General features: G+C 48.8%; 1 protein-coding gene across 4 annotated transcripts in view; it reads left to right on the forward strand.

Annotated features, from left to right (window-relative positions):
• Positions 1-26,706, forward strand: part of LOC146799879 (uncharacterized) — a 159,476-nt gene extending 132,770 nt beyond the window's left edge. For all 4 annotated transcript variants that reach the window (XM_085620796.1, XM_085620799.1, XM_085620798.1 and 1 more), the window contains one exon: positions 24,904-26,706. In XM_085620796.1, coding sequence (XP_085476922.1) covers positions 24,904-25,745 — 842 coding nt within the window. In that variant the 3' untranslated portion in view covers positions 25,746-26,706. The remainder of the gene's footprint in view (positions 1-24,903) is intronic.
• The last annotated feature ends 344 nt before the right edge of the window (positions 26,707-27,050 follow it).

Below are 27,050 nucleotides of genomic sequence, written 5' to 3' on the forward strand. Positions count from 1 at the left end.
TGAAATTATTGTTTTCACTGTGGCAAGATAGGTAGCCGCTTTGGCTAACCTGGATTTTCACTAGCTCCCGACCCCCGCGCCAAGTGCTAACTTCCATTTGGGACTCCAGAATATAGTTCTCAGAGCTATCCAATCAATTGTTAAATTAAGCCTGTCTCTATTGCTGAAGTCAAGTTTAAAGTAGCTTTTAATTGTAAGGCAACTTTAGAAAGTCACCATTTACTACCCCCCTCCCCCCCCCCATAAAAGTTCAGGAAGCCTTGCTGAATAACCACCACTAGTTTTCCCCGAGACAACATGCTGCACTCCTGCTAGGAGGTGTGAAGTGCTCCCAGGAAGGGGAACAAAGGGTCCACTGGAGGGATTAGGTGTGACCTTCTCCTGCCAAGATAGGCCAAGGGCGGTGGCCACAGATGACCTAGTTTCAAAGAGGCTACCACCTCAGTGAAGCAAATGGCTCTAGTGCCTTCTCCTGCCCGCTTCTTTGTGTAGGCAAACGGGCTGACCTCTCCTTCAGAGGGGTAAAGCTCATTGCACAACTGGTTTTCCAGAAGGAGTTGGTAATTATGCTGGGCATACTCGATGTGCCCAGAGCTCTTTACTGGGACCCCAGTCATCTAGGGATCAGGCAGAGAGGGGTACTCTTTCCCAGAAAGTGATGTAATGAGGGGAGGGTTGCCCTGTTGGCTAGTGAGTCCTCTGCTCCTACAAACATGAAGTTGGCATAAACGTGGCACCCCTGGCAATCAGTCCTCCAATCACTACTGTTCTGGAAAGAAGACAGAAAGACTGCTCTGCTGCTCCCTCAACCCAAGAGAGGCTGCACCAAAAGCTGCACTGCGCATGCTTTACCTGAGGTTTGCAGACAGGACTGTGCCTGCTCCTGTGCCCACTCGTGTACAAGAGCTCCACGTGTGCCAGGACCGAAGATGTGACTCCAAGGTCTAGTTGGCTAACCTCTCGTTAAGCTCTAGGACCAGGAAAAGCTCTGAAAACCTGCACCCCTCTAGAGTACAGCTGGCACAAACACGTCCCCGCTGCTGAACTCCACATTGCCTGTTGGAAGATAGTCCTGACCTGCTCGAGATGTCCCCAATTCCGTGGGACCTGTGGCTGAAGTCAACGTGGACCCTGGTCCCCTGAAAAAAACGATTTACTTACCTGTAATCAAATGTCCACATGAGTAGGAATGCACAATCAGTAACAATCCAATAAAGAAACTAATTATTTAAGAGCATGCAAGTAATGTCCTGTAATATTGGAATATATTGCAAATCTAATTTCCTTGTCTCTATTAAAAAGTAGGATGGGGAATAATGGTTTTCACAATCACTGGTTGATCTTAGAATACATGGGTCTTAATCGGAACACATGGTGAAATGTATTCCTGTTTGATTTTGGGCTCACAAGTGGTGATCTCACACTCAGATTATATGAAATGGAACTGTTTTTTAATTATTTGTTTGTTTGAAATAACAGCCTTGGAAAAGCCCCGGGCGAGCCAGCCTTAAAGGGGCAAAACATGTGTTGGCTAATCTTGTTTAATTGGTGGGGTTGCAAATCATCAAATAACATCAGTTACAAGCTTAAATAATCATTGGATAATTGTGGTACTCCACAAATCGAGTTGGGACTTGTGGAAGCATATTTAACATTGTGGTGATTCCACAACGGAAGGAACAATTGCTAAATAATTACATTTATGGAAGAAAGAGGATCAATTAAAATGTGGATGCTATGCCTTAAATTGTGTAATTCTTGCGGCAAATGTGAATGAATAGGTACAGTGTGCACAGGCCACAGTCCCCAGAGGTTTGGCAGAGGTTAAAGTTAGATATAACCTTACTCTCCAAAGTGGTAGCTTGGTCGAACAGTAAGGGAGTATCAGAAGACCGTGTAAAACATTTGTTGCACACACTCAGTCAGCAAATGGTCTCACACACTCAAGAACTGAACACTAGGCCAATGGTTCTGTATAAAAAATGTGTTTTTTATTTTAGAACCAACAATAGATTTCAAAATATATGTTCTCTGAATGAGTGGCTTTATATAAATACTTTCAGTATGCAGTAGGCTTTTGAATGCAATAGACACAGTTGTTGCAATAGGCAACACAATTTCAAACACAATAATACATTGAGCTCAATGGGAATTTCTAATTAAATGCAATTAGTTACTTTGAGGATTACTTTTCTAACCAAAGGACTGGATCCTGGATTTAGTCCCGGGACATTTCCTGTAAACAGTTGAGGAAAAGCGTTTTGGTTACAGAAGTGATTTTTAAGCAATATTTTGGTATTTTAAAAGTTGACACTTCTCATAGAATCACCAATGTTATCCTATGGGAGGAATTTCATTTAGCAGGTAAGTGGGGTTATTGTTACTTTTTCTAACTCAGTGTTGGATCCTGGATCCAGCACTCTGGCACCACCTGTAAACAGTTGAAAGTATGTGTTTTGGTTATACAGGCGATTTTTAACGAATATTTGTAAGTTTGCAAAATCGACACTGACATTTTTGCAATCAAAAACCAGGCAATGTTATCCTATGGAAGGAAATTCAAGTGGCAGGTAAAGTATGTTCTCGTTACTTTTGTAATCCAGTGCTGGACTCCTAGGTTCAGCACTGGGACATCTATCTAAAACAGGTAAGTAATTACGTTTTCCCAGTTGGTGCGATTTTTAAAGAATATCTGTAGTTTGCCAAAATCCACACTTAGAAGAAATTTCACAGAAAAACAGTCAATGGTTTCCTATGGGAGAAAATTGGGTTAGCGATAAGTATGGTCATAAATACTTTTCAGGGTCAGTGCTTGGCACCAAGATCCAGCACTGGGATCTCTCCTGATAGCAGGTGAGTAATTTCGTTTTCGTTACTCAGTTGATTTTAGGTGAATATTTTAAAGTTTAGAAACTCCACACACAAGAATTTCCAAGTGAAACCAGTCAATGTTACCCTATGGAAGAAAAGAGAGTTATCGGCTGTTGGGTAAGTACTCGACTGGCAGAGTTAAGGTTCTGTGCATAGACTCAGGGGTCTCCCAGGGTCGGGTAAGTAAAGTTGTTACACCCTCAGTGGTACAGGGGCAGCCGGGTGCAGAGTGAGTTAGGCCCAATATCATCCTATGGGAGGCAGGGGGCCCTTGGTTGGTGGCTGCTGGCTAGCAGGCCACGCGGCTGTGGGAGCTGGGCTCCTGGTCACTTACTCAGGGCAAATGGGGAAGTAGAGTAGAGTAGAGATTGCACTGCCTGGGGCACTCGTGCGGCTGGGTGCAGGGTGCTTTTGAGCTGTTGCGCGCTCAATGGATTGCAATGGAGAAGCTCAAAAACTAACAAAGGCTGCAAGCTCGGGACGAAGATTCTCCAGGTGTGACCACCACTTTGAGAGGTAAGTTGGGTAGTTGGAGGATAGGTAGGCACCCAGGAGATGGGCACAGGGGGCCGCAGGGCGCCGGGTGCAGGGGTGCCTTTTGGTGTCGGGAAATCTTGCCCTCGGCTGGTAGCGGTTGGAGGGGTCCCTGGTTCTGAGGCTGCAGGCCTCGTCAGGAGCGTCGAGGTGGGTCCTTGGGTGCTGGATTCGGGGTCACAGTCGCAGGGGGGGGGACGTCCTCGGGGTCTTTGTCCACTCCAGCACAGGCCATCCTTGGCGGGTGCAGAGTGTACAGGGTTCGTGGTTCCTGGCTGATGCCAGGGGTCAGTTACTGGCTTTGAGCAGTACCACTGCTCGTGGGAGTCCCAGTTGCTCAGAGTCACAAGGTAGCCAGGTCCTCCGGGGTTTGTGAGGTTGCTGGCCACTGGAGATGCCGGAGTTTAGCAGGAGCAGGTTCGAGGGTCAACAGGCCGTTAGGGCTGGGGCCAAAGCAGTTGTTGTCATCCTCTTGTGAGCAGCTGCACGGCAGGTCTTCTTGTCTCGTGATCTTCTTTGCTGTTTCGGAATCTGGATCTAAGGAAGGAAGGTTCAGGATGCGCTTAAATACTAAATTTAGGGGCGTTACAGGTAGGTAAAGGGCAGGGAGCACTGGGTCCCTGCCCGGGGGTGGGTACACCCCCTATCCTGCCACACTCCTGTGGGAGGGGGGCCAGTGGCCTAGTCCTGATTGGGCAGGGATCCCCATCTTCAAGATGGCAAGAGCCTGGAGATGTGCTTCACCTCGCCTCCCCCACCTGAGGGGTGGGCTGGCAGAGGCTGGCACACCCCCTGTCCTTCCTTGGGGTTTCCGCCAGTCTTCCTGCCAGGGTGGGGGTCAGAACGGGTAGGGGCCAGTTGCTGAGTACAGCAAGTGGCCTGGAGAACCTCACAACGGCGGCAGGCCTTTGAAGCTTCCCCTGCCCATCCTGGGGGAGGAGACCTAGCACCTCACCCAGGATGTGCATTGTTGCAGGCACATGAGAGCGGATGGCTCTCTACCCAGGGGTCCAGCAACATGTCTGCTGTGTGGCAGCCTAGGCAGCCCCTCAGACAAGGCGTGGGTTGTAGGTAAGGTTCAGGGGGCATCTCTAAGATTCCCTCTGTCGTGCATTGTACATTAAATCCTGCACTGGCATCAGTGCGGGTTTAATGTGCTGAGAAGTTTGATACCAAACTTCAGTCTTCAGTGGGGTCATCATGGTGCTGTTGAGTTCGTGTTGACGATCTCCCAGCACCTTATACTCTTTAATGGCAGCACTGCACTTACAGTGCCCAGGAATGGACATGGGTACTGTAGGGGCACAGGGCTCATGCACCTGTACCCACACCACTGGCATAGGGCACCCAGCTAGAGGGGTGGCTGATGTATGACAGGGCAGTGTGTGTTGTGGGCATGGCACACAGGGATGTGTGCCATGTTGACTCTGTTTTGTTCTGTACCTAGACACTCAGCCTGCAAGGGCAGTGTGTTTGTGTCAGGGTGCAGGGCCTCTAAGGGTGGCACAATAAGTGCTGCAGCCCTTAGGGGCCTTCCCTGGTCACAAGGCCCTGGGTACCTAGTGTACCATATACCAGGGGCTGACATGTGGCCAGGGGTTGCCAATTTGGGTTTAGGTTTCTGCACAGTTTTTAGGGAAGGATCGTCGGCCCTGGGCACCTGATTGGCAGGAGCCCAGGGCACACTCAATCAAAGTACATTCAACAAATCAGCAAAACGTAGGGGCATACCATGCAAGAAAGATGGCACTTTCTCACACAGATTGATGAAAGGGAAGAAAAAGAACACATAGAGAGTACAGTTCAGACTGGGTGTTGTTCAACAGGTGCACCTAGCCCAAACATAAGACACTAAAACACAAATGAAAGCAAAACAGAAAGAGCACAGGACCTTATAAATATCTGCCATCCAAGCAGCAGAAAAGAAGGATATTTAAAGGGTACAAAGCACTCTTTATTCCTTTACTCCATTGCTTGTTTGTCGTGTTCTGCTTATTCTTGTTGCTGCTGGCAGAGTTTGCATAAAAGATTGTTCCTATCACATTAGGCTCTGTAGCACGCTTTAAAATTCAGATGGTTACGATATGAGGTATAATGGCTTTAGAGGGCAAAATAATGTAATGCTTAAGTTACTGTTATCAGGAGGTAATTGGTAGGTGATCCATAACATCCTCTGGGGAGAGAATGTAGCCTTACGGCTAGAGCGGTCGACTTCGAAGCTGGGGAACCGGGTTCGAGTCTCGGCAAAGACGCTCAACATCCTGTGATTCTGGGCAAATCATTTAATCTCTCCCTGTGCCTAACAAAAATGAATGTGGCCTTGTGTAACGAAACTGGTGCTCATGCAAAGCGCTCTGATACCCAATATCTTCGAGTCTAGTTCGCGCTATATAAAACTCTTTTAAAAAAAAAAAACCAGATGGATCTGATAGACATCTAGCCGCAGATTACTTTCCTTTGAACTTTCAGGCGTCAGGCTAGATCTGGAAGATTTTTGATAGCAGCACCCCTGCACGCCGATAGCTGGTGTCGGTCAACTCTGGGTGAAGTTGCAGGTGTCTGGTTCGTCGTCGTCATGACATCCTCGCTGTGTATATAGGCTCCACCCCGGCATGTTGACGTCAATTCTTCTGTTTCCGCCCCAGCCAGTGCAGATCTGTAGAAGAGAGCTACCCCTGCCACTTTTTGACAGACTTTTTCGACTTTTTGTTGACTCATTTTGGTGTGCTAGGTATGTTCAGTAAGAAAGCCTTAGGGTTCAAGCAATGTGGTGCCTGCCATCGTGCCATGTCGGTCACTGACACCCATTTGATGTCTCTCTGGTACCTGGAGCACGTCAACGACAAAGTTGTGCTCCAATTGCCTGGCCCTAGCGCTGAAAACTTTGAGGGAGCGGACCCAAAAGCTGATTGCGGCCCGGCGTACTGTGCCACGGAGGTTGCCTCGTCGATCCCGATCTCAGTCAAGGAGACACCATTTGGGCCATATTTGGGCGGCCTGATCCTGCCGGTGCACCTTCGGGCCCCGCAGGTTCAGCTGAAGGAGACCCTGTGGGTTCTGGTCCTTTGGCACCTCTGCGTCCTCTTGGATCCGTTCCCGGACCGACACCTGTCATACCTCTGCGAACTTCCCAGATGCTTCGTCTGATGTCGAGGCCCTTGGTGTCGCCGGTGCCCACCGGCAGCACCTCCCCATCATCATTCCGGACGACAGACACGGTCGTGCGTCCACCGACACTGAGACTGGCGCTGACGGAGCCGTACGGCCCCATGCCATTCAACTTGCCCCATTCTGAAGGGTTAAGCATGGAGGATGAAGATTGGGAGAGGCAACAGGATCCTGCAAACCCATCAAGACCAGAACTGGTATGAAGACCTGGGTGATGCCAGCTGCCTGGGCACCTCCCCAGATCCTGGCATGCTATCTCCCCCTAACCTGGCTATGGAAGAGGGAGCTTCATTCGCAATGGTTGTCCCATAGGGCTGCAGAGGTCTTTGATCTGCAGCTTTCTACGGTGGCAGTCAAAACTAACGTCCTTACAGAGGTCTTGCAACCTGGGGTCTCCTCCTTGGAACCCTTGCTGCCTTTCAACAAGGCCTTAAGAGATGTTCTACTGGGCACCTGGTCCAAACCCAGCACAGGGGCTCCTGTGAATAGAACCATTGCCCAGCGCCACCGCCCTCCACCGGTCATCCCAGCTTTCCTCTCTACCCACCCCACCCCACAGAGCTTGGTGGTCCAAGCCTCCACTTCCCACGGCGTTCTCTTCCGCACCCCTGGACAGGGAATCCAAAAGGCTTGACAGCTTCGAGAAGAAATTCTTTTCTTCCACCGGCCTAGCATTGTGGTTGGTAAACACTGCATGCCTCTTGGGCCGTTCCTCCCATTCTCTATGGGATACAGTTGCGCAAGTGCTGCCCAGAGTCTCGGAAGAGGACCGAGCTTTCCTCTCCCAAGCCATTACAGACTGGAGAGATGCGGCTAAGTTTGCCATACGATGTGGCTTAGATACGACACTCGCTAGGCCTCACTAGGTCTGATTTTTGCTCCTTTGTGGCTACGGAAGGGGCTTCCAACCCCACCATCTCTATTCCAGCCAGAGGAACCCGCAAGCCCAGCAACCTGTGCAGGGCCGCAGGCGTGGTTCGCCCAGACTCCGTGGGTCAGGTGGCCAGAAGTCAGGTCAAGCCACAACCTTGTCCTCCACCGCAAAACCATCCTAGTCTGATCCTTCTGGAGCATGGATGCCCAGTTGGTGGTAGGATACGCCATCACCTCCACCACTGGCGAGATATCCCCTCTAACCAGTGGGTGCTGCAAATAGTCCGACGGGGCTACTTCCTCCCCTCCTCTTCGAGACTACTACCCCGCCAAGCATCCAACTTACGATCGGGTGACGGAGGATCACCTTGCCTTACCCCGCGAGGAAGTCAAGACTCTCTTGGCCAAGGGAGCTTTAGAGAGGGTCCCCAGGCCAAAAATAAGCTGTGGTTGCTATTCCCGCTATTTCCGGGTTCCAAAGAAGGACTGAGGCCTTCGTCCCATCCTAGACTTCAGGGCCCTCAACAAGGAGAGGTTCAGTATGCTCACCCTTAGTCAGGTCCTGTAAGCTCTGGACACAGTAGACTGGATGGTTGCATTGGACTTGCAGAATGCTTATTTCCACATCCCCGTCCTGCCTGCCCTACGTCGCTACCTGCGTTTTACTGTGTGCCACAAGCACTTTCAGTTTGCCATGCTCCCCTTCGGCCTCACCAGTGCCCCTTGGGTGTTCACGAAGGTGATGGTGGTGCTCGCAGCCCATCTGCGAAGATCAGCGGTTCCAGTTTTCCCCTATCTGAGACGATTGGTTGTTGAAGGTGGGATCATCCCATGCAGTCATCTCCTGTATGAGAGTAGGATCTGCTTCTTATGGTTACCCCCACTTTTTACTGATGTTAAACTGTTTTTCGAATTTAGTTTGGCTGGGGCCCTGCTATTCAGGATCCCAGCCTAGCTGCTTCCTCTCTAAGTTGATTCCTAGTACCTTAGGTACACCACTGATTGGATTCTGGGGTGCCCTTATAAGTCTCTCTAGTATATGGTAAACTATGTACCCAGGGCATAGGTACCCCAGAGACCTAACAGGGGCTGAAGCATACATTATGCCATCCCTGGGAAGCCCTCCAAAATGACACCACAGGTCTGCTACTGCAGCCTGGGTAAGATGGTGCATGCACCCCTTACTGAGATATAGGTTCACTATATCTCACCCTATCACTGCACATAGAAACCTATCAGTCACCCCTATGACAGGCCTTATCAATCCTGACGGCAGGGTGCTTGGTTTTGTGTGAGCGGGTGCCCATGCATGAGCTGAGCCCCTCTGCAGCCTTCGGAATCTCTTCTCCGGGGTTGTCTGTGATGCAGCCTGACCATATACTTTTAAGTGCATTATAACTAATCAGTAAATGCTAACTTTGGGATGGCTGCAAGGAAACATGTCGTGTTTGGTGTCAAACAACTTGGAATCACACCCCCACACCAGTAGTTGGTGTGGGAGTATGATCCCATCCTTCTAGAGGGAGAGACTTGACCGCACCGGTATACCTGGTACCAGCTAACAGAGCCCTGGCATCACAAAATGGATGCTGCCAGCCACAGACACGAGCTTGGCCTCCTGCTGCTGACCGTATCTCCGGCAGGGGAGGCCTGGACAATAGGTTTCCTGTCACAGGGAGGTGTTACCACATCCCAGAAAGGCCTTAGTGGATTAGGGCTGGGTGGGAGCACTCCAGGAGTGCTTTGAAGTCTGCACTGGGGGCACATTTGGTGTCCCTGTGCATAGTCCAGCTCAAACCGGTTGCAGGGGCTACCACCCCCTGCTCTGGCGTGAAACTGGGCAAAGGAAATGGATGTAGCCACCCCTCTTTCCTGACCCTCCCATAGGTGAGTCCCCAGAGTATGTATGTCCAACACCTTCCTTGGGTATAAGAAAGAAACTCCTGGCTACAGGACTTTAGATTACACCTGGACGTAACTCTGGTACAGAAATCCCGGAACTTCGACGATCTACACGACTAGATGACTGAAGAATCTCCCTTAGAGTAAAAGAGTTACTCCCCTGCATGGCAGGCACCAGAGACTCATCTGTCCGGTATGCATCTCCGAAGCTTCTGCCAGACGCCGAAGAATTTACAACACAGGAGGTGGGTTTCCAGACTTTCCAGAGGCTGACCCGAGTCCCCTGCAAAGCTGAGACCCGTAGCCCTCGTGCATCAGCTTCTTGACGTCCTTTGAGGCTGTGCATTGGGTTACTTGTAGCCCAGACCCTGAGCACCTTTTACACTGAAGATTGCCGGCCTACAATCCACGAGTGATCCGTGAGCCCGCTTTTGGTGTTTTCACTTGAGGCTCCTTTGCGATCCCTGGTCCGTTGACTGGGGGTCCCTGTGAAGGCAACTCTTACTTTAATTGGGCTTCCCTGGTTGCTCCAGACGTGCCCTGACTCTCCATCACTTGGGGAGTCCCCAGGACCTTGCTGGTCCGCACCGAAGCATCTTTCTTCTTCCTGCGTAGGTTGCTGTTGCCAAGGCTTGTTGTGTCCGGGCACCGATGCTGCAGCACTCTACATCCTTTGTAGGACAGCTCGAATCCAGCTCCTGGTCATCCTCGACGCCTCCTGGTCCTTGTGGCTGAAGAGTCAAGCTTCCCCTCCTCGCACCTGAAGCACCCGACATCGGTGGACATTCGACTTTATGCCCCTGGTCACTGGCAAGTGACCCAGACTCTGTCCCCTCTGCTTCCAGGTTCTTCACGTCTCCGATCCAGGCTTGGATCTCTTTGGACACTTCTCATCTTCCTGGCAGCAGCACTTTTCAGCAAGCTGCCATTGAAAACGGCGACGCGACCCGACACCATTTGACACCTATGCACCCGGCTTCCGTTGGTGAGGTAACACGAGTACTCCGGTGCTCCCGTGAATGTTGGCCCTAGAACCATCTTAGTCCAAAACGGTTTGTTCCTAGCCCACTCTTAGGTATCCTTAAACTTTAAAATTCTAATCGCGACTTTCCTCATAGAAGCTAACGGGAGCGCGCTGCTGTGTTCTCACACTGCACACGTCCCCTGTGGGTCCCCTGTCACACTACCTTGCGTGGTTCCTTGGGGTCCCAGCAATTCTACAGGCTCTAGGCCTTGTGTCTAGTCAAGTTGTGGTTCTTATACCACTTTCTTAATATATATTTTGGTTCGCCCCTAGGGCCTAACGTATATTGTGCTAATTTACTGTGATATTTGAAGTGTAACATATGTCCTTTTACCTCTAACCTCATAAAGAGACTTGTAGGGTGTGTTTAGAAATAAATACATATATTTTATATATATACCTGGTGTGGTATCCTTTCATTTAGCCACTCAAGAGATTATAGACTGGTAAAACAAGATGCTTTACATTCCTTCAAGACTTAGCCTGAAGGCTGCTCTCCATAGCTACCACTAGGATAGCTTTCAATAAAGGTTGTCTTTAACCTATCATCAATAAGGGGTTGTTTGGACTGGTGCAAGGTGCCCAGTATAACTAGTGGCCAGCATATACCAGGCCAACTTCTCACTTTCGTGTGCAGCGGTTGGGATTCAAGTACGAAGAAGCTCAGATGAGAATCAGAAGAGAGCGGATAGCCTTAGAAAGGGAGTCCCCAGAGCTTCAGAAAGCTAGAAGACAATTGGCACTAGATTCCCATGGTGGCAACAGCATCCCTATTGTTAGGGAGAGGTCTCATTACCATAGAAACCTAAACAAGAATGTCCCTCCCTACCAGAGTAGGGATGACATCCACAAATGGATCACTCCACTGGAAAGGGCCTGTAAAGTTCAGAGGGTCCCCCAGGAGCAGTGGGCAGCAATCTTCAATCAATCAATTAAACATTTGTAAAGCGCACTACATACCCGTGAGGGTCTCAAGGCGCGGGGGTGGGGTTTTGGGGGGGGGGGGCGCTACTGAACGAACAGCCAGGTCTTGAGTAGCCTCCTGAAGGTCAGCAGGTCTTGGTCCTTTGCAGACAAAGGTAGAGATAAGCTCCTCACTGTAAGAGAAGAGGATGCTGATGATTACCAAAGCTTGAAGAGTGTACTAGTTGAAGGGTTTAGCCTAACCACTGAACAATATAGGTTAAAGTTCAGAGATACCCAAAAGGCACAGAATCAAGACTGGGTGGGCTTTGTAGATTGTGCTACTAAGGCTCTGGAGGGCTGGTTACTTGGCAGTAAGGTGTGTGTTTTCAAAGAATTGTACAACTTAATTATGAGGGAGCAGATCCTTAATAATTGTCAAAATCAGCTGTTGCATCAATACCTGGTGGACTCTGAGCTGACCTCTCCCCAAGAATTAGGAAATAAGGCAGACAAATGGGTCAGAACCAGGGTGAGGCAGAAGGTTCAGAACCAAGGCGGTGAACCAAAGAAGCAAAGAACTCTGACAAGGGTTGGGAAAAGGGTAAAGACCAGAAGTCTTCTCAGGATCCCCAAAAATCTGCATCGGGGGGGGGGGGGGGGGGGGGCGGGGAGTCCCAATCTAACAAAGGTAAAGGCCAAAGTAAACCATGGTGTAAAATCTGAAAACCCATTGGACTAGTGACTGTACAAAGTCCAAATACGCAACTCCAGCCACCATTGCCCATAGGCAACTGATCCCCCTAGTGCAGCTACAATTGGTGGTACTCCGAATAAGGGTGTAGTAGGGTTAACCCAGGATTCGGAGATGGACTCTGGCCTAGTCAGAGTTCCAATTCAGGCTGACCTGATCTGTGATGAAGGCATGGACATGTCCTCCTTTGTGAGTCCCAGTAACTTGGGCAAATACAGACAGCAGCCTTTGCTAAATGGAAAAGAGGCTTTGGCATTCAGGGACACAGAAGCAAGTGTCACAATGGTGACAAAAGATCTTGTGGCTCCTGAGCAGATTATACTTGGTGAAATGTACCAAGTGACCAATGCTAGCAATGTCTTGACAGACCATTCCTTGGCAGTTGTTAATCCCTCCTGGGGATGGGTAACTGGCCTCAAGAAAGTTGTGGTAAGTGCAGACCTCCCTGTTGAATGTTTACTTGGCAATGATCTAGAAACTTCACCTTGGGCAGAAGTGGAGCTCAGGACACATGCAGAAATGCTAGGGATCCCTGCACATGTATTTGCTGTGACCAGGTCACAAGCCAAAATTTCTAACACTGAACAGGCCCTGGATCCTGGAAGAATGGACCAGGTGCCTCCCAAAAGGATGAGCAGTAGGGTTAAGGCAGTTCCTCCCCCCTGCTGACTCAGAGTACAGATCAGCCTCCTGAGGGAGATGATCTTAGTCCTGAAAAAGGAACTGTCCCAGATGGGCTTGAGCCTGATGAGGTTGAGTTCTTGGGGACAGGGGGCCCTTCCAGGGCAGATCTGAGCCAGGAGCTGCAAAGCTGCCATTCTCTTGAACCCCTCAGAAAGCAAGCTGCTGGGAATGCTAGTGGGTCCCATAAAGTCTATTGGGATGATGGACTCCTATATTCAGAGAGTAGAGACCCCAAGACTGGTGCCACCAGGAGGTTGGTAATACCTCTGAAGTTTAGGGGCTTCCTATTAACACTAGCCCATGATATTCCCCTAGCAGGACAGCTGGGCCAAAACAAGACTTGGGACAGAATTGTCCCTCACTTTCATTGGCCCCACATGTCTGAAGACACCAAGGAGTTTTGTCGCTCCTGTGTAACCTGTCAAGCCAGTGGGAAGGCAGGTAGAACCACAAAGGCCCCCCCCTGATACAACTACCTGTGGTAGAGGTTACCTTTGAGAGGGTGGGGATTGACATAGTTGGTCCCATGGATCCTCAGACAGCATCTGGGCATAGATTTATCCTGGTGGTGGTGGACCATGCCACTAGGTACCCAGAAGCAATTCCACTTAGGACCACCACAGCACCTGTGGTGGTAAAGGCCCTCTTGGGAGTATTCTCAAGGGTGGGTTTTCCTAAGGAGGTAGTATCAGACAGGGGTGCACACTTCATGTCTAGTTACTTGACTGCAATGTGGAAGGAGTGTGGAGTGAATTATAAATTCACCACACCCTATCACCCACAATGCAATGGTTTAGTTGAAAGATTCAACAAAACCTTAAAGGGCAAGATCAAAGGTCTCCCATAAAAGCTTAGGCGCAGATGGGACATCCTTTTGCCCTGCCTTTTATTTGCCTACAGGGAGGTGCCTCAAAAGGGGGTTGGTTACAGCCCTTTTGAACTTTGATTTGGCCATCCTGTTAGGTGTTCTCTGTGTCTGGTGAAGGAGGGATGGGAGTTACCTCTCAAACCCCCTAAACAGGACATAGTGGACTATGTACATGGTCTCCGCTCCAGGATGGCAGAGTATATGAAAAAGGCAACTAAAAACCTTGAGGCTAGCCAGGAATTACAAAAGGCCTGGCATGACCAAAAGGCTGTGCTGACTGTTTACCAGCCAGGGCAGAAATTGTGGGTGTTGGAGCCTGTGGCCCCAACAGCCCTCTAAGACAAGTGGAGTGGCCCCCATACAATTGTTGAACAGAAGGGAGAGGTTACCTACTTGGTAGACCTTGGAACTCCCAGGAGTCCCCAAAGGGTACTCATGTCAACAGACTGAAACCATATCTTGACATGGCAGACATGGGCTTGCTCATGGCTACTGATGAGGGACTGGAGGAAGAGAGTGACTCACTCCCTGACCTGCTCTCTCAGAACCCTGATGATGGATCAGTAGATGGTGTAGCCTTGGCTGGCAGCCTCACTGTCCAGCAGCAAACTGACTGCAGAAAAGTTCTCAGCCAGTTCAGACATATGTTCTTTCTGACTACCTAGTCAGACCACCTGGTGCACTCTTGAAGTGGACACTGGGGACAGTCTGCCTGTTAAAAGGAAGATTTACAGGCAACCTGATCATGTCAGGGACTGTATCAGGACTGAAGTCCAAAAGATGTTGGATTTGGGAGTCATTGAACCCTCAGATAGCCCTTGGGCTAGTCCAGTAGTCCGTGTGCCTAAACCTCACACTAAAGATGGAAAGAGAGAGATGATGTTTTGTGTGGACTACAGGGGTCTCAATGCAGTCATTAGGACTGATGTCCATCTCATCCGCAGGGCAGATGAGCTTATAGATACTTTGGCCTCAGCCAAGTTTCTAAGCACATTTGACCTGACAGCTGGCTACTGGCAGATCAGACTAACTGATGATGCATAGCCAAAGACAGCATTTTCTACCCCTAGTGGGCATTATCAATTTGTGGTGATGCCCTTTGGTTTGAAGAATGCTCCTGCCACTTTCCAAAGGTTGGTGAATCAAGTCCTTACATGCCTGAAATACTACAGTGCAGCATATCTAGATGATATTGCTGTCTTTAGCTCCACCTGGGAGGATCACCTGGTCCACCTAAGGAATGTTTTGGAGGCCCTGCAAAAAGCAGGCGACTAAGTGGGGCAGAGTCAGGTTGTGTACCTGGGCCACCTTGTAGGTGGAGGCCAGGTTCAACCATTGCAGAGCAAAATCCAGATCATTATGGACTGGGTTGCTCCAACAACCAGACTCGGGTCCGAGCTTTCTTGGGCCTGTCTGGGTACTACAGAAGATTTGTAAAAGGTTATGGATCAATAGTGACACCCTTGAATGACTTAACTTCTAAGAAAATGCCCAAGAAAGTTCAGTGGACAGTTAGCTGTCAAAATGCATTTGATGACCTGAAGCAGGCAATGTGCACTGCTCCCATTCTGCAAAGTCCTGACTACTCCAAAAAGTTAATTGTGCAAACAGAGGCATCTGAGTTGAGGGTAGGGGCTGTACTGTCACAGTTGAATGATGAAGGTCGGGATCAGCCAGTAGCTTTTATTAGCAGAAGGCTGACCCCCAGAGAGAAACGTTGGTCAGCCATTGAGAGGGAGGCCTTTGCTGTGGTTTGGGCTCTGAAGAAGTTGAGGCCATACTTGTTTGGTACTCACTTCATTGTTCAGACAGACCATAAGCCGCTCTTGTGGCTAAAACAGATGAAGGGTGAAAACCCTAAACTTTTAAGGTGGTCTATTTCCCTACAGGGGATGGACTATACAGTTGAAGATAGACCTGGGAGTAACCATGCCAATGCAGATTGACTCTCCAGATATTTCCACTTAGAACATGAAGACTCAACTGGTCAAGGTTAGTTTAATGTCCCTGCGTTTGGGGGGTGGGGGGTGTGTGTGTAGGAGAGTAGGATCTGCTTCTTATGGTTACCCCCACTTTTTGCTGATGTTTCACTGTTTTTCGACTTTAGTCTGGCTGGGGCCCTGCTATTCAGGACCCCAGCCTATCTGCTTCCTCTCTAAATTGATTCCTAGTACCTTAGGTACACCACAGATTGGATTCTGGGATGCCCTTATAAGTCCCTAGTATATGGTAAACTATGTACCCAGGGCATAGGTACCCCAGAGGCCTACCAGGGGCTGCAGCATATATTATGCCACCCCTGGGAAGCCCTCCAAAATGATACCACAGGTCTGCTACTCCAGCCTGGGTAAGATGGTGCATGCGCCCCTTACTGAGATATAGGTTTACTATATCTCACCCTATCACTGCACATATAATCCTATCAGTCACCCCTATGAGAGGCCTTATCAATCCTGAAGGCAGGGTGCTTGGTTTTGTGTGAGAGGGTGCCCATGCATGAGCAGAGCCCCTCTGCACCCTACGGAATCTCTTCTCCGGGGTTGTCTGTGATGCAGCCTGACCATATACTTTTAAGTGCATTATAACTAAACGGTAAATGCTAACTTTGGGATGGCTGCAAGGAAACATGTCGTGTTTGGTGTCAAACAACTTGGAATCACACCCCCCACACCAGTAATTGGTGTGGGAGTATGATCCCATCCTTCTAGAAGGAGAGACATGACAGCACCGGTATACCCGGTACCAGCTAACGAGCCCTGGCATCACAAAATGGATGCTGACAGACACGAGTCTGGCCTCCTGCTGCTGACCGAAACTCTGGCAGGGGAGGACTGGACAATAGGTTTCCTGTCACAGGAAGGTGTTACCACCTCCCAGACAGTCCTTTGTGGATTAGGGCTGGGTGGGAGTGCTTTGAAGTCTGCACTGAGGGCACATTTGGCACATTTGGTGTACCTGTGCATAGTCCAGCTCAAACCAGTTGCAGGGGCTACCAGACCCTGCCTTGGCACGAAACTGGACAAAGGAAGTAAGTGTAGCAACCCCTCTTTCATGACACTCCCATAGGTGGGTCCCCAGAGTATGTCCAGCCCCTTTCTTGGGTATAAGAAAGAAACTCCTGGCTAGAGGACTTTAGATTACACCTGGACGAAACTCTGGTACAGAAATCCCGGAACTTCGACGATCTACACGACTAGATGACTGAAGAATCTCCCTTGGAGTAAAGGAGTTACTCCTCTGCTTGGCAGGCACCAAAGACGCATCTGTCCGGTCTGCATCTCCGAAGCTCCCGCCGGACGCTGAAGAATTTGCAACACAGGAGGTGGGTTTCCAGATTTCCCAGAGGCTGACCCGAGTCCCCAGGCAAAGCTGAGACCCGTAGCCCTCGTGGGTACCGTGGAACCGGAACCCCTGCACACCGTGCACATTTGCAAGTGCATCAGCTTCTCAATGTCATTTGAGGCTGTGCATTGGGTTACTTGTAGTCCAGTCCCCGAGCACCTTTTACACCGAAGATTGCTGGGCTACACGCCACGAGTGTTCCATGAGCTGGCCCTTTGTGTATTCTCTCGAGGTCCCTTCGCGATCCCTGGTCCTTTGACTGGGGGGTCCCTGTGAAGGCAACTTTAATTGGGCTTCCCTGGTTGCTCCAGACGTGCCCTGACTCTCCATCGCTTGGGGTGTCCCCAGGACCTTGCTGGTCTGCACCGAAGCAGCTTTCCTCTTCCTGCGTGGGTTGCTGTTGCCAAGCCTTGTTTTGTCCAATCCGGGCACCGACGCTGCAGCACTCTACATCCTTCATGGGACAGCTCGAATCCAGCTCCTGGTTATCCTCGAGGCCTCCTGGTCCTCGTGGCTGGAGAGTCAAGCTTCCCATCCTCGCACCTGAAGCACCCGACATCGGTGGGCATTCGACTATCGTGTCCCTGGTCACTGGCAAGTGACTCAGACTCTGTCCCCTCTGGTTTCAGGTTCTTCACATCTCCGATCAAGGCTTGGATCTCTTTGGACACTTCTCATCTTCCTGGCAGCAGCACTTTTCAGCAAGCTGTCATTGAAAACGACGACGCGACCCGACACCATTTGACACCTATGCACCCGGCTTCCGTGGGTGAGGTAACACGAGTACTCTGGTGCTCCCGTGAATGTTGGCCCTAGAACCATCTTAGTCCAAAACGGTTTGTTCCTAGCCCACTCCTAGGTATCCTTAAACTTTAAAATTCTAATCGCGACTTTCCTCATAGAAGCTAACGGGAGCGCGTGGCTGTGTTCTCACACTGCACACGTCCCCTGTGGGTCCCCTGTGTCACCACCTTGGGTGGCTCCTTGGGGTCCCAGTGATTCTACAGGCTCTAGGCCTTGTGTCTAGTCAAGTCATGGTTCTTATACCACTTTCTTAATATATGGTTTGGTTCGCCCTTAGGGCCTAACGTATATTGTGCTAATTTACTGTGATATTTGAAGTGTAACATATGTCCTTTTACCTCTAACCTCATAAAGAGACTTGTAGGGTGTGTTTAAAAAATAAATACATATATTTTATATATATACCTGGTGTGGTATCCTTTCATTTAGCCACTCAAGAAATTATAGACTGGTAAAACAAGATGCTTTACATTCCTTCAAGACTTAGCCTGAAGGCTGCTCTCCATAGCTACCACTAGGATAGCTTTCAATAAAGGTTGTCTTTAACCTATCATCAATAAGGGGTTGTTTGGACTGGTGCAAGGTGCCCAGTATAACTAGTGGCCAGCACATACCAGGCCAACTTCTCACTTTCGTGTGCAGCGGTTGGGATTCAAGCTTGCCATTGTTTTACCAGATAATTTCAAGTGAGTGACTAACAGAAAACCACTAAAGGTACCTGAGGTACATATAAATCAAGCTTAAAATTACAGTAAGTTCTACTGAACTTTGAGTTGTGTGTCAAGGGCTTAGCCCACCCTTTCTACAATTCAAGAGAGTTTAGTAGGCCACACTAGAGTAGGTAGTGCATACACCACACCTCACTAGTGATGTCTTCAAGGCCAGGAACCAGTGGGTCCATGCCAGAAACCAGTGGGCTTCTCATCTTCCCGGCAGCAGCACTTTTCAGCAAGCTGCCATTGAATACGACGACGCGACCAGTGTTGGCCCTAGAACCATCTAAGTCCAAAAGGGTTTGTTCCTAGTCCACTCCTAAGTGTCCTTAAACTTTAAAATTCTAACCGCGACTTTCCCCATAAAAGCTAACGGGAGCTCGCGGCTGTGATCTCACACTTCACACGTCCCCCGTGGGTCCCCTGTGTCACTACCTTGGGTGGCTCCTTGGGGTCCCAGCGATTCTACAGGCTCTAGGCCTTGTGTCTAGTCAAGTCATGGTTCTTATACCACTTTCTTAATATATGGTTTGGTTCGCCCTTAGGGCCTAACGTATATTGTGCTAATTTACTGTGATATTTGAAGTGTAACATATGTGCTTTTACCTCTAGCCTCATAAAGAGACTAGTAGGGTGTGTTTAGAAATAAATACATATATTTTATATATATACCTGGTGTGGTCTCCTTTCATTTAGCCACTCAAGAGATTATAGACTGGAAAAACAAGATGCTTTACATTCCTTCAAGACTTAGCCTGAAGGCTGCTCTCCATAGCTACCACTAGGATAGCTTTCAATAAACGTTGTCTTTAACCTATCATCAATAAGAGGTTGTTTGGACTGGTGCAAGGTGCCCCCTATAACTAGTGGCCAGCATATACCAGGCCAACTTCTCACATCTCCCACCTCCAGACTACAGCAGACCTGCATTCGCTGGGGTTCACTATCAATCTGCCGAAGTCACACCGGACTCCCTCTCAGGCACTCCTTTTCATCGGAGCGGTTCGGGACATGGTGCAGTTTCGGGCCTATGCTATCGAACATTGAGTCCAGAATATTCAGGCTATAATATCGATGTTTCAGCCTCTTTCCTGGATTTAACTCCTGTTACTGGACCATCCCAGATGGCTTATGTGGGCTCTGCAGTGGGAGCTGAATTTCCAATGGGCGGAGCATCGGGGAAATCTCATCGACCTGGTTCAGATATCAGAGGGCACTGCGAACGGCTTGAGATGGTGGAGGCAGACCCCTCTCCCTTCCCCACCCAGATCTCACGGTAGTGACGAATGCGTCCCTTCTGGGTTGGGGCGGCCATCTGGGAGAGGTGGAGATCAGAGGTCACCAGCGAACTCCAAGCTCCATATCAACCTGTTAGAGCTTTGTGCGATCCTGTTGGCACTGAAAGCCTTTTTACCGTTCCTCAAAGGAAGGCTTGTTCAAGTGGTCATGGACAACACTACCGCCATGTTGTACTGCAACAAACCGGGTTGAGTCGGGTTGTGGACCCTTCGTCAAGAGGCCCTGTGTCTCTGAACGTGGCTGAAACAACAGCGCATTTACCTGGTGATTCAACATCTTGCCGGTTTTCTGAACGTCGAAGCGGACGTACTCCTCCACCAGTGCCTTGCGGATCACGAGTGGCATCTCCATCTGGAGGTGGTGCAACGTCTCTTCCAACAATGGGAAGAGCCGTAGTTAGATCTATTCGCCTCTGAAGAGAACGTGCCATGTCAGTAGTTTTGCACATTGGAGTTTCCAAGGCGGCTCTTGCTCTGTGACGCTTTTTGTTGCGAGTGAAACACAGGCTTCCTATACACCTTTCTGCCCATACCAGTCCTCCCCTAAGTGCTCAAGAAGATCCGGAGTGACCGGGCCCAAGTCATCCCTGTGGCTTTGGATTGAGCATGGGGGTCTGGGATCCCGAGCTTCTGCAGATGAGCATCGATCCTCCAGTCAGGCTGCCTCTTCAGGAAGATCTTCTGTTGCAGCAGCAGGGAAGGGTCCTCCACCTGAACCTGTCCACTCTACGGCTCCTTGCGTGGAGAGTGAGCGGCGACAGTTTTTGACCTTCCTGCCGAAGTGTGCGAGGTTATTCTGGCAGCCAGGTGTCCCCCCACGAAGTTGGTATATGCCTGCCAATGTCAAACATTTTGTAAATACTGTACAGAACGGTCTATTGACCCTTTGTCAGCTTCCCTGTCAGATGTCCTTCTCTTTATTCTCTTCTTAGCCCAGCAGGGCTCTTCTCTGGGCACTCTCAAGGGCTACCTTTCGTCCCTGTCTGCTTTTCTTCTGCTACCGGATCAGCCATCTCTTTTCAAATCACCTCTTGTACAGAGATTTTTGAAGGGGCTAACCCATATGTTCCCCCCTTTGCCTTTTATTATGCCCCAATGGAACCTCAATTTGGTCATTACTTTTTTTATGTGTGTACCATTTGAACCTCTACACAATTGTCCCCTCCGGCTGCTCACTATTAAAACAGCTTTTTTAGTGGCAATTACTTCTGCCAGGAGGGTGAGCGAACTACAAGCACTGTCATCTCAACCTCATTACCTGACCGTCTTTCCGGACGAAGTAGTGCTCCGCACTAGGGCATCTTTTCTGACAAATGTAGTAACACCTTTCTGGCCCAGTCTGTTACTCTACCCACCTTCTATGCATCTCCGCATCCTTCCAAGGAGGAGGAGCGTCTCCGCCGTCTGGACCCAAAAAGAGTGTAATCGTTCTACCTTGATTATATAATAGAGTTACGGGTGGATTACCAACTCTTCATAGGGTACGTGGGAACAAAGAAGAAGCAAGCAGTTCAGAAGAGGACCATTTCACACTGGGTCATCCGTTTCATAAAAATATGCTATGCCTTGGCGAAGAAGCAACCTCCTGAAGCCCTTAGAGCCCATTCTAACAAGGCGAAAGCAGCCACCACTGCTCTCCAGCGTGGGGTTCTGGTTTCTGATATCTACCAAGTGGCCACGTGGGCATCTCTGCACAGGTTTCCCAGGAAACACTGCCTTGATTCTCAGGTCCGCAGGGAGGGCCTCTTTGGCTGCTCTGTCTTGCAAGGCATCTTAGTCTGCAACCTTTCCACAGCTTCTCCGTGATGGTATTGCTTGGGTATCTGTTCAAAGGTAAGGAATATACGGCTAGATGTCTCTATCAGATGGACAAGTTACTTACCTTCGGTAATGCCTTATCTGGGAGAGACATGATCTAGCCACAGATTCCTTACCGACCCACCCATCCTCCTCACACTGCTGATTAGTTTAGTGTTAGGGCTGTTCCCTTTCAGGGCCCTAGTTGCTTTTGGCACACCACAGTCGTTCACTTCATGGCTCCTCGCTTCTGGCGTGGAAAGTCGTGAAAAGTACTGACTGCAGCGCGCCAAGGTGGCGCCTATACAGACTACGCGAATGAAACGACAGTGAACCCGACGCCTACGGCGTCACGCAGAGACGACTGATGCCACCCATCGGCACGCAGTGGTACTACTATCAAAATTCTTCTGGATGCATCCTGATGCCTGGAAGTTCAAAGGTAGGGAATCTGCGACTAGATCATGTCTCTACCAGATAAGGTGCTACCGAAGGTAAGTAACTTGTCCTTTATGATGAGCTGATGCTGTAGTGTGAGAAAATGGGGTTCTGTTGCAGTACCCCCCACTTTATGCCTGGCTTCTGATGCAATATTGACTGGAGTACTGAGTCCCTGCTATTCAAGCTTCCCTGTGCCAGTGTTCTTACCCTAAAACGAATCCACCATTGGCCCTCCAGGCCCCCTGTAAGTCCCTAGTAAAAGGTGCATGGGTACCTAGGGTATTGGGACTGAAGAGGGTCTCCTGGGAACCCCTCACCTAGGCCATGCAGACTACCACTGCAGCATTCATGGCCTGGTGCAGACAAAACAAAGTTGACATGGCACACTGCCTGTGTGCCATGCTAGCTGGTACAGCCTACGTTATAGGTAAGTCACTCCTCTAGCAGGCCTTACCGGCCCTAAGGCAGGGTGCACTATATCCCAGATGTTTTGGCATATCTGCATGAGCAGATATGCCTTTACAGTATTAGGGTCTGTTCCTTAATATTGTAAGTGCCAGGCAAGCCATAGAGAGTATATGGGCTGGAAACTTGACAACTTGAGTTCCACAGCACCAAGATGGCTTCACTGAACCCATGAGTGTTTGGTACCAAACAGCTCCTTGTAATAAATCCACACAGGTGCCAGTGTGAGATTTATTAAAACATGTACTCAGAGGGCACCTCAGAGGTGCCCCTGAAAACCTACCAACCCTGGTGTGGTCTCTGACCGTCTTTAGGCAGCCACCCACCACCAAACATGTTTCTGGACCCCTGGGTAGAGAGCCTCTGCTCTCAGGGACAAAAACAATACACATCCTGGGCAGAGGTCACACCTCCTCCTCCAGGATGGGCCAGTGCTCGAAGAGGGAAGCTTCAAAGACCTGCCACCTGTGTAATGCAACCTTCAGCCTCTGCTGCTAGCAGCAGATGGCGGCCCCTGGTTTACACCCCCCACTTTGAGTGGGAAAGCCAACAGGAAAACTTAGGAAAATAGGAGGAGTGGCACCTCTGCCAACTCCACCCCTAAGGTAGGAGCGGCGAGGTGAGGTGAAGCACATCTTGCAGTCCCCACCATCTTGAAAATGGGGAAACGCACTCCAATCAGGGCTATGTCTATGCACCCCTCCCACAGGAGTATGGCATACTAGTGGGTGTAGTCACCCCAGGTACGGTGCCCACTGGCCCTACCTGCTACTCCCCTAAAACACCCCTAATGTATTATTTAGGTGGCTCCCCCAGACCTAGAAACTAGATCTGTGAACACCTGAGTAGAAATCCCTGCAGAGAAGCCTGAAGACAACGACTGCCTAGGCCCCAGCCCTACCAGCCTGTCTCCAGCTTCAAACCTGACTTGCAGCAGCGACCTCTGAAAACCCTGGGAGAACTGCTGCCTTCGAAAAAGACTCCGTTCTCCCAAGGACAGCAGCCCTGTCCAGAAGAGATCTACTCCAAGGACCCCGGATCCAGGTGAATCAGTGTCTCCTGCCCTCTCTGCACCCAATGCTCACAGCCCGAGTCTTGAGTGTTTCACCTGTGCAGTGAAGTCTCCCCAGCAATCCTGACCTTGAGTTCCAGCATTGGCTGACCTCTCCTGGTTGCAACGGCGGCTCCTGCAGTGTGAATCCAGGGACCGGCTCCGGTAAGAAGACTCCAAAATCGAAAGGCACCCCTGCACCCGAAGCCCATGGGCCTTGATGAGCTGAACCGACGGTGCCCCTATGACCCCCTACATCTCAACTTACCTCTTCTGTCATTGGTCTCCCTGCGGTGCAATGCCTGCAGCCTGTTTGCCAAAAGAAGAATCTCCTTTGAAAAGCATTGGGCGTCCGACATTGAAATTGCACCCTACACCCAGCCGTACCTGTGCTGGTGGTGGTGTATGTTTGGTATAACTTTGTGGGCCCCCCCGTGCTGGTCCTAAACCACAAAGCTTGGCCCCTGCAACCGATCCACTTATTTACAAGTAGTGTGGCTCCACGCACCCTCAGTCTCCATTGAAACTCATTGGGTTGAGCTGCAATGGGAGCGCTGTGCCGCTGGTGGTGCAGTTTTGGTACTCACCTGACCCTTGCTCCTTGCTGATCTTTGGGCCTGTAGACTGGATTTGTAAGTGTGATACTTCCCTGTTTAACTGCGATATTGTTTTCCCCATAGGATAACATTGAACTGTGCAGAAAATATTAAAAGTGTTGATTTTTACAAGTGAAAAGTATTTTTATTGAAAAATGTATTCACTGCATTGCAAAGATCTTGATCTTAAAAGAAAATACAAACAAAGTACATTTTTATAAAAATTGGTGTGGATCTCCTTTTTGAGTTGTGTGTCCATTATTGGTCAATGTTGTGCAATAAATGTCTTACTCTCCCCTGTGTTATGCCTAAGGTTGTTTGCCTACACTACCACTAATATAGCACTTTGGGTTCTACATTGAGCCCTGCACACTTCTGGGGAACTCCTGAACTCTGTGCATGGTATAACCACCTACTGGGCATACCATATACAGAGCTAGCTACCTACATGTAGGCTGAAGCATCTGGGCAGGAAATATCCCCCAGAAGTAGAGCACGTCTCTCAGAACTAGGTGCATTGCACTTACTACTAGATACGTTTACACTTACCATTGTGTGATCCAAAACACTTAATATCACTGGTCTCTGTGATATTAATTACTGCACTTAATGGTTATTGCGTACCACTGGATTTCAAATTCAAGAACTGCACATTTGTCTGTTAAAGGTTAATACTTTCCTTTTATTGGACCACCCAACAGCTTCCTGAAATAGGTCTGTGCACCTTGGATATATATCATTACCACACTGATTATTTTTATTATTATTGATCTACTTTTCTCATATATGTTTTCACTTTACTTTTCATTCTGCAGCACACCAATCGGAAACAGTAAGAATGAATGAGAAAGAGTCCCAGCTATGCTCACAAGAGAAATACCAAAGTCTTGAGACAAATGAGAGACTCTTCAAGTGCACTACGTGTAAGGAGAAATTTACCACTAAGAAACTTTGTGCGGCGCATCGAAGAACCCACTCAGAGCTGAGACGTTATCCCTGCAGCAAATGTAAAAAGCGTTTTATGTCAATGTCGGCTCGTAAAAATCACGAAACAATACATACCGGAGTAAAGCCATTTCAGTGCACAGTGTGTTCGAAGAGCTTTACTCAAAGCTCATCCCTTAAATCCCACCAGAGAATACACACAGGGGACAAGCCATTTCACTGCACTTTGTGTGCGAAGAGCTTTACTCAAAGCTCATACCTTAAATCCCACCAGAGAATACACACAGGGGACAAGCCATTTCACTGCACTTTGTGTACGAAGAGCTTTATTGCTAACTCGCAACTTATAAAGCACCTAAGAACACACACAGGAGAGAGACCCTATTTCTGCATGATTTGTGACAAAACGTTTTATCAAAAGCAACATCTTCTAGCGCACCAGAGCACACATACAGGAGTGAAGCCCTTTCACTGCACACAGTGTGAGAAAAGCTTTACTTCAAAATTTAATCTTGTACAGCACCAAAGAAAACACAGCGAAGTGGGCCCCTTTTGCTGCATGGACTGTGAGAAAAGTTTTACACAGAAGATAAGCCTTATAAGGCATAGGAGAATCCACACTGGGGAAAGGCCCTTTCAGTGCACTGTGTGTGAAAAGGGTTTTATTTGTAAAGCAGGTTTTGTAAAGCACCAGAGAATCCACACCCTTTGATATCAACCGCGAAACAAGCTTTCCTCAAAAGTGAATCGTGTAACAGCATCTAAGAACACACATGGTTGAAGAGTCCTCTCTAGGGCAAGAACCAAAACATCCAAACAAAAGTTAGCCTTTTTTTTGCAGCAAATATTTTATACTAAAGGCTTATTGTCAATACAGACTGTGTTCTCCGACAGGATTTAGGCTCTTACCATTCACTGCGTGTCAGAGATGCCTTGGTGGGAATCCATCCCATAATACCACATGAGCATCCATGCAGGGGTGATGATGTTTTCTTGCATCAAATGTCAGTCTTTTACATGTGGAAGAGAGTTTTAGTTCATAAATAATTCTGAATTTAAAACATTACTCTAAATCAGCAGAAGTAATGCATCAAGCAGGAAGTGAGTCGCATCTTTTAAAGACCTTTTTCCTGCTAACCAATATTTTTTAGGTCTTTTACATCTTATTATATTAGGAATTATTTTTCTGTTCAAATATCTGTTAAATGTCGAAAATATGTACCAGCAGGAAAGGTGTCGTAAACCCAAGCCAAATCTGTAAACAACAGAAATTCATGAAAAACGTTTACAGACATATCACAAAAGGTCAGGTCTGGAGAGGCATGTGGATACCTAGACCAATATCTTTGTGGCTCTGTCTGCATTGCTGGATCTTGAACTTTTGCATTGGACTTCATCATAGGACCTGGCAATATAAGCACTGTAAGCCTAAAATGTGATATAGTTAGAAGGAACCCAACGTCAACATGTTTATTCAGTGTGGCACATGCCTTCGCCTTGTTAACCCTTGCCATTAAAGAACTATTGACCCTTCTGTCATTTCATTAGAAGGGCTGTGGTCTGCTCCAGTGTCCAAAATACGTGTATAATTTGTCATATGCTTGTCTTCTTTGATGATGTTTACTATATAGGGAAATAATGTCATGACTTTTAATTCAAAGTCTTGGAATGTTTTTCGTACCCTCTGCCCATCTTTTCATCTTTTCTCAGTGGGAGTGCTCAGATACGGGAAAACTAAGATATGAAAATTATTGAATGGTACTGGGATGTGTTTTTGAGACTCATCGGAACAAAGTCCTGGATCAACTCCATACTAAGATAGATACCTGTTTTCAGGACAAGAGGAACTTGTTGTGTCACTCTGAAATAGCAAGCTGGCTATTTCCAATCACAGTTGTGCAGTGCTGGAGCTTAAAAAGCAACAAGTGAAGGCTACCATCCTTGCTACCAACTTTGAGTAAAGTGTGTGTTAATATCTGGCGTGCCCCCGTCTGTAAAAGCCCCAGCGTGAAGCTCC

Source organism: Triturus cristatus, chromosome 8, assembly GCF_964204655.1.
Source record: "Triturus cristatus chromosome 8, aTriCri1.1, whole genome shotgun sequence".
Lineage (NCBI taxonomy): Eukaryota > Metazoa > Chordata > Amphibia > Caudata > Salamandridae > Triturus > Triturus cristatus.